The sequence below is a fragment of the Anopheles ziemanni genome, chromosome 2 (genome assembly GCF_943734765.1).
Source record: "Anopheles ziemanni chromosome 2, idAnoZiCoDA_A2_x.2, whole genome shotgun sequence".
In the NCBI taxonomy this organism is placed as follows: domain Eukaryota; kingdom Metazoa; phylum Arthropoda; class Insecta; order Diptera; family Culicidae; genus Anopheles; species Anopheles ziemanni.
This window is the reverse complement of record NC_080705.1, coordinates 52,363,245-52,371,319: the sequence shown is the minus strand read 5'-3', so window position 1 is coordinate 52,371,319 and position 8,075 is coordinate 52,363,245. Positions and strand designations below refer to the sequence as shown.

At 46.1% G+C, this 8,075-nt stretch overlaps 1 protein-coding gene across 1 annotated transcript; it reads left to right on the top strand.

Annotated features, from left to right (window-relative positions):
• Positions 1–4,093: 4,093 nt before the first annotated feature.
• LOC131293837 (protein toll-like) lies at positions 4,094–7,364 on the top strand. Its single transcript, XM_058321890.1, has 2 exons — positions 4,094–4,116; positions 4,223–7,364. The coding sequence occupies exons 1-2, from the start codon at positions 4,094–4,096 to the stop codon at positions 7,362–7,364; spliced, it is 3,165 nt and encodes a 1,054-aa protein (XP_058177873.1).
• Positions 7,365–8,075: the final 711 nt, after the last annotated feature.

Sequence of the window (8,075 nt, the reverse complement as noted above, 5' to 3'; positions counted from 1 at the left end):
GTTTTGGGTCTAGGACCGTGCCCGGAGCCGGAAAAAGGCTTCCGAAGCGAACAGACTGAAAAATGGTTGTCACTCGCATGTCATTTCGGTGGCCGGCGGTTGATTGTTTGGACAACAAACAGTCAGCGACCGCCGTGTTTGAGTTTGCCTGAAAAGGGTTGAATGTTTTGTAATTCGTGGGAAGTTTTTCGAGATCTTATTTCATTTGATTTTACCGTTTTGGCTCCCGATAGCCAATTTGGGGCCGGACCGTTACTGTTATGGCCACCTGAGCTGTTTAACGGGGTGTACACATAAGAAATACTTTCGAAATATAGGAAACTTTAATGAAACCGAGAACACTTAAAACCATGAAAGCAAACGCTATGCAGGGTTTTTGCTGTACAGTATTAAAGTTGTCTCTTTTTGGAAATCTTTCAGTTGTTTGAGATCATCGTACTTCAAGCATTGCAAGAATTAGAAAAGAAACAGTTTTTGTGGAAAAATGTTCGCTTCTTATATAAAAATATGTGCTTAAACTAGGAAGCGCTGCTTTTTTATTTTGCAGTTTGAAAATGGCCCAAAGTGCATGAAGTTGATCCAATTGTTAATTTCTGATAATGTCATCGTTTGCATTTAGCAAGGACGTATTAGAATGTGTTTCCATTTCGTTTTCCATTAACCGTAGCTCATGGCAAATATGCTCCCAAACGCCCTTGAAAGTTGATATTAAAGTCAACAATCTTTAACGAGCACTTCATCGCTCCACAGATTCCCATCGGGCGGATCAAGTAAAAGCACCCCGAATGGTGGCGTCATGGTCTCCAAATGAATCCCTGTTTTCCATTCCGCCCTCTTCATGCTGCCAACAAATGGTGCACAATGTTTCCGCGAGTTGTTCAGAATGTTATTGTTGCATTGCTGGCTGTGACACCATCTAGTGTCGTCGTCGTTCTACTTGACCTTTCCGCAGTGTCGGAAGCATACGCTGGCTGGGAGACGCTCCAGGACTCGTGATTCCGAGTGAATACTTTCGGGATAATGTAAGACCATCCGAGCGGAAACCAATCGCTGCGTCGCATCGTTCTCGAGTGTCAAGGAGACGTTTGAACGAAGCGAACAAACAAAATCGATTCGATGTTTATCCAATGCAGCCTAAACACGCAACGTTTACGCGCACGGTAGCTCCAATGAATACGGTCGACTGCTGAACAGTTAGCAGACGAAGAGGCAAAACAGAACAAAGCAAAAGGCAATCAAAAACCATTTGCCGAAATCGGGGTTTCCTTAGCGAGCGAACCGGTGGATGTTGAAAACAGTCAAATTGGAAAAAAGCGAGGGTAGAAAAATTCCCAACACAAAATCCTTTTAATATCAGCTGAAAGCCAAACTTTGACGGCGTAAAAACGGATCAAACGCGGCGCAATTCCGTCGGGTGAGAGGTGGGCGGTATTTTCTTGTGAAGTTCAGACCAAGTTCTACGGTTGCTTGAGACGGCTTACAACATATTACATTCACCATCAAAATACCTTTTGCGGCGCGAGCGGGATGAATGTTATTTAACGAATTAACTGTACCCACTGTGGAAAGAATCCATCAACAATTCGATAAAACGAATGAACGAATGAAAAATCAAAACGAGTAAGAAAGATCGAGAGACCCCTTGTGCATTGTTTTTTCTATGATTAATAGAAGTTTCAAGTGACTCACAAAAAGCGTCAAATGTTGGCCTTATCAATGAAGTATTCAAGCATTTACAAGACCTATCTATGAACTGCTAAAATAATGTTTGAAGCTTTATATATATTTCTTAAATTTATAAAACATTTGATTTTAAATTCACAGGATTACATTTTCATTCAATTGCTTGAATAGTCTATCGTTTTTGTTTTCTTAGGTAAACTTTAAGGATGAATTTGAGTATTTGTTTCCGTCGTGCGTGAGCAGGTGGTAAAATGTTTAAATTCAATAACATATTTTCCTAGTGTTTTTTGTGTCCGTTCTGCGGTGAATCTCGGTGGCCCATTCGAAACACTTAAACTCGCGTGTGTGTCCCTTCAGGGGAACAATCTTTGCTCCTAAACCTACCGTCGTAGACCGCTCTAGATTGACCCACGCCAATCGGGCCGTCGGGCTTGGTTTACGAGTGTCTGGTTTTTGGTGAAAAACCGGTATTGGCATTCGTATCAAAGCATTTACAGGCAGTAACTTTACAATCTAATTTTGTAATTCAGTGTTATTACCCTCCGGTGAGTAGAGATTTTTGTCGAAAAGGAGTCCTCCACGTGGCATAGCAGCGAACTCTAGGGATTGGCTTATGTTTCTTTCACCGGGGTGATTACCGTGAAGCGCTAATTATATTACCGTTGGGATGGGAATGGGTCCGCCCGCGTGTGTGTTTATGTGTACATTTACTGCCCTTGCGTCTGTTGAACAAATTACATCGGAGAGGCCTCCCCCGAAACGGGTTTGTACGGATGCGAGTGCGCTGGGATATTCTGAGATAAGCGAGATTTATGCGACGATACCGAAAAAATGGGTAGCGGGAAGCAGTTCGCGTAAATTAAATATACATAAAAGCCCATTGTATGTGCATGATTGAGAACAATTCCACCGAAAATCATTTGGCAGTTAGCCTTTAAGTGGAATTTTGCATCCATGTTGAAATATGAAACTTGCACCCCGAATAACTATAAATTTGTTTAATTTGTTGCTGAACAATACTACAAAACTCTGCTCACTGTTGATTTACGAATAGTTTGTCGCATATGTTGTTAGTAAGGTGATATGAGGCCATATGACCTCTTCAAGCGGAAAACTGTTATTTCTCGCAATCTCAAATAACGAAGATTCTTAGGAGCACTTTTTATCTCCAACAGAATGTAGAATATGTGTATAACTGTAATTTAATGTGATTTCAATCCAATTGTTTACAGTATTTGTTAAATAACATATTGAGGTACTTGATGAATGTGTACGTAATTCCCATATTTTATTTTGACACAGGATTTCACTCATAATTAGTTTTATCCTGTTTTATACTATTTTCTCGGATGAATCTTAGTTTCGAGCTGTGAAATTCATATTGGATGTATTAGACACGCCACGCTTTTTTTATTATGTCTTAATTCAGTGAAAATCATGCCGGTGCATTTTATCCCACCGAGGCATCTTGTTACACATTCCCCTGCTAATGTTGTGAACCATATAAACATTGTTATCCTCGTAAGGTTTCCGTTCGATGCAGGGCTTTGTAAACAACTGTAAAGTAATTACATTGAGAGGCTTTATTATTTGTTCCGCACAAACAAGCATCCAAGAAACCAAATTAATTCGATTTGATGAAGTATTTGATTCTGATCGCAACTTTTGAAACCCACCGTTACACTACCAACCCGCCACAAAATTTTCAATTTTACACGAATTCCTGAACGAGGCTTAGCAGCCCGAATAATGATTAGGGTTATATATTGATATCCTACCAAATCATCTCGTTATGTCAGATGTCAAACTGTACTCTTGTGGTCCAGAGATTGAAACCAGAGCTAGTTCCTAGTTCGCAAATTCCCTGACCAGCATGAGTTTTAGCGTTCGGGGCAAAATCCATCACGTGCCAGCGATCTATTGACCTGCAAGCTAGAGCTGGCCATCAGGAGATTAGTTCCACGAAAACATAATCAAATGAGTTCGTTAATTTCGACCAAAATTATCTCGAAACCTGTCCGTCCAGCCGGGTTCAGCCAACCAAGCTCAAGCCCATTGGTTGTGAAACAGGAGTAACAGGCACTATCAAGCCAGTTGTCCAATAATCGCAACCGCCCGGACATCGCGCAAAATTTCTCGTCCAACCTCGCGAGTTCAAGGGCGAAACCGAATCGGGCTGATAATTTGCGCGGCCCAACGTAGGCCAAAGAGTACTCTAGTAATTGCGTGCACGGGCTTGGTCCACTCAGTCGTTTGGCTGCCGTTGCCGACGTGCCGTGTCAATTACCACAAAGTTGGGAGTTAACGAAGCTCCAAAGCATTCCTGTAAACGACAGTTGCCGGTGCGGTGAATTTTGGGCCACTTGTAGGAAATCTCGCTTCCCGATTTGGTCGAGTTGAAGGAAGCAATATGCGGGGATCCGTTTTGTTGCAGTAAGTAATAAGTGCATGAGCGAGGTTTGTTCCTCCGACTCTTTGCCAACGGGGGTGATTTGGTCTGTTTATTTGTTTGTTTGTTATGTCCTAAACATTTCCGCAGACTCCGGCAGCTCGTGCTGATCGTGGCGTTGCTTGCCGGAAGCCGTATTTCCGCCGGCGAAGCCACAGGAACCGCGATAAGTTGCATCAACAAGGGCAACCGATGCACCGTCACCAACGCCACCGTGCGCGTTAGCGATCCGAAAAACTTGCCCTACTACCAGCTGGTGCTAACTGGTGGCGACGGCGAAACATCCGATTTCGGATCGGTTCTGTTCACCGATAGCGTGCTCGAGTACGTGCCAGGCCGTGCGTTCGCTCTGCTCGGGAATGCGACCATCATCCGGCTATTCCAGACGCACACGCGGCTGCTGGATGAAGACGCCTTCCAAGGTCTAGGGCGAGTGTCGGCCATCATGATTGCGGAGAACCCGCTGGAGGCGTTACCGAAAGGCATCTTCCGCGGGCTCGGAACGCTCAAGACGTTGAAATTGATCGATATAGGGTTGGACGTGCTGTCGCCGGAATGGTTCCGTGATTTGGTGAACCTGAACTACTTGACGGTGTCGAAAAATCGTATCCGCACCTTCGCAGCCGGCGTGTTTCAGCAGAGTACGAAAATCTGGAACTTGGACCTGTCGCACAACGCCATCGAGAGCCTGCCGGAAACGGTGTTCGACCCGTTGGTTGACGTGGAATCGATAAAGCTGGACAGTAATCAGCTGGAAGAAGTGCACGAGAACCTGTTCGCCAACAATGGTGACCTTAAGGTGTTAACGCTCAGCAACAACTCGTTATCGCTGATTCCTCCCCTACTGCTGCGAAATCTCAGCCGACTCGAGGAGCTACAGCTGCGCTGGAATCGCATCGAGGAGTTCCAGCTGCTGCTGTTTCCGTCCGTCGAGCCGTTCTCCCTTGACCTACGGAATAATTTGTTGATGGCGTTCAATCGCAGCACCCTGACCGCGCTGGAAAACCTTGACACTATCCTGCTAAACGACAACCGTCTCACGCACATCGCGCCCGATACGTTCCACGATGCGGTCAACACGACGCTGATCGAGCTGGACGATAACTACCTCGAGGAGCTGCCGGGGGAACTGCTGGCTGGACTCACGTATCTGCGAGTGTTTTCGGCAAGTAGCAACAAAATCAAGACCGTCCCGGAGGAGCTATTCCTGGAGAATATGGAGGTGAAAGAGATCCGTCTGCTGAACAACCTTATCGAAACGCTGCCAGATAGGTTCCTGGCCGAGCTACCGCTATTGGAGGAACTGGACCTGGGTCAGAACCTGCTGGGCCGTCTGTCTGAAGATGCGCTCGTCGATAGCCCAAAACTGCGCGTCATTCACCTACAGCATAACCGACTCGCGGCGCTTTCTGACCAATTCTTCAAGCGCCAAAACAATAGCGTCCAGACGCTCGAACTCCAGGGCAACCGTTTCTCGAGGATTGAATTCCTAGCCGGTCTGAAGCGACTGACGCAAGTGAACCTCGCCGGCAATATGCTGGAGGTAGTACCGAGCGGCCTCTTCGAAGCATCTCCTTTCCTGACGCATCTGCATATCGGATCGAATCACCTCCAGATGCTACTCTTCGACACCTTCGACGGTCTCGGCAAGCTGAAGATGCTGAACGTGTCGAACAACGCTATCTCCTTCGTCGCTCCGGGTTCGTTTGCGACCGTGCCGAGCCTGAACGAGCTGTACTTGCACGACAATCAGATCGAGAACCTTCCGGATGGAATATTCGCACCTCTCAGTACCCTGAAGAGGTTGACGCTGAACAACAACTTCCTTAACCAGCTAGACCCCACGATGCTGCAGAGCATGCCCAAGCTCCTAGCGCTAGATGTGTCTAACAATCCGCTCACCGATTTGCCCAACACCTTCCTGCTGCAGAGTGTCAACCTGGAGACCGTTTCGATGAACGGCATTCGCTTGCCTACACTGCCGAAACATTTCCTTCTCAAGCCCCGGGCAGTAAAGTTCCTAAGCCTGGAGGAGTGCAGCATTGCGGAGATCGACCCAGGAACGTTCTGGTTGTTCGGCTCCCTAAATCCGACGGTATTGTTTCTGCGGGGAAATATAATCACTGCGCTCCCGGAAGGATTGTTCCGCACCTCACGGAAGTTGGTGGTACTGGATCTATCGTATAACCAGCTGACACGGGTCGGCTCGGAGGCCTTCACCAACGATAACTCACTGCAGGAGCTTTACCTCGAAGGAAATCAAATCCACCAGCTGAAGGATGGCGATTTTGCCAAATTCACCAGCCTTAAAGTACTAAACTTGCAAAGCAATGGCATCGAGGAGCTGTCGAGTGGTTTGTTTGAGGGCCTCGAAAGTCTTAAGGTGCTTACCTTGGGTGAGAACAAACTGACCCAACTCCCGGCGTCCATTTTTGACAAATTGCAAAACTTGGAGACAATCGGGCTGAACTCGCTGCAGTTGACCAACCTGGATAAGGCCGTCTTTAACAACCAACCCAATCTACAGTCGTTGTATCTGCAGAACAATCAGCTGCACGACCTGGACACGGAGCTGTTCCGCAAAAATCCTTCGTTGATTAATTTGAACATTGCCAACAACGGACTAACCCGCTTCGTGTTGACCGAGTTCAGTCAGCTGAACGAATCGCTTCGACAACTGGATGTCGCTGATAACAAGCTTGAATCGTTCGCCTTCACCACGACTCTGCAGGATCTGCGAGCGTCGCGCAATTCGATTGCAAACATCGTTGCCCCGTCGGCTGGACAAGAGTTTTCGCTCGTTAACATTGATCTATCGTCCAACCAGCTGCCCTCCATCCAGTCCCTGCTGCCGTTCGTCCATCTCGAGTCGTTGGATATCTCCGATAACCCCCTAGATCCCCAGCTGGAGTTTATTTTGATCGGTCATTTTTACAACCTCACGCGTCTGAATGTCTCGTCGTTGCAGCTGACCGCAACGGATCTGAACACCGATGGACTGCTGTTGCCAACCATCGTTAGCCTCGATTTGTCCAGCAACGGTCTGCATTTTGTGCCAACGGAGTTTTTGCGTAGCTTCCCCAACCTGGAGGAGCTGCTGCTGTCGAACAATCCTTTCGGCCATCTTGAATATTCGACATTCTTCGCTGCGCTGCCGTCGTTGAGAGTACTTGGATTGGACCCGGAACCTGAGAACGATGCTGAGGTCAATCTTGTTGAGATAACCAAATAGCACGCAGATACTCGAAGTTAGCTTACAGCATCTTGAAAATGACGATACCGATTTCGATTTATGAATTGAACATAATATAAAACTAATAGCACAGACTGTGTGGCTTTTTAATTATCAGCTGTCTGGAATGCCGAATAACTTTCACCTAAACAATATTTCGTACGTGACATCGGTAACCGCAAAGATAAAATCACACAAACTTGAGTATTGATGAAGATTCAACTGAGCAAGGTACATGTTTTAGTCAGTTCTACCTGTGTCAAACGAAATATATCCGGTACGTACCAACTTAGAAATATTGCCGGTAAACGTGGCCATTCTCGGAACCCCAACCTGGTTGGATTGTAAGGCTGAGAAGTTTCTTATTGTTTTGACACCATGCTATCTGACATACATCTGCTAATTGAAAATTGAGCAACAAATTTAGGATGAACTCAAAGTTTGCTGCAGTGAAATTACCTATGTGAAATAGAACATTTGTATCTGTGAATAGCATGATGAGCAACAGTGGATACATCTTTTTCCACCATACTTCTGTTTTACACGTGCGTACCAGCGAACGATAAACGTTCGATCCGACGCTTCGTTAAGACAGTAGAAGTATTTCATGCAAGATATGGCGCTTTGTTTCGAGAGTTTCCTTAGAACTTCACCAGTTCATTTCGCAGGAAGTCCTTTATCTTATGCGACAAAATTTGGGTTGTAGGCACT

Bases quoted from the DNA above. Each gene is read 5' to 3' on its own strand.
- LOC131293837 (XM_058321890.1), top strand. From the start codon at position 4,094: ATGCGGGGATCCGTTTTGTTGCA. The intron at 4,117-4,222 runs GTAAGTAATAAG...ACATTTCCGCAG, and splicing joins CGGGGATCCGTTTTGTTGCA to ACTCCGGCAGCTCGTGCTGA.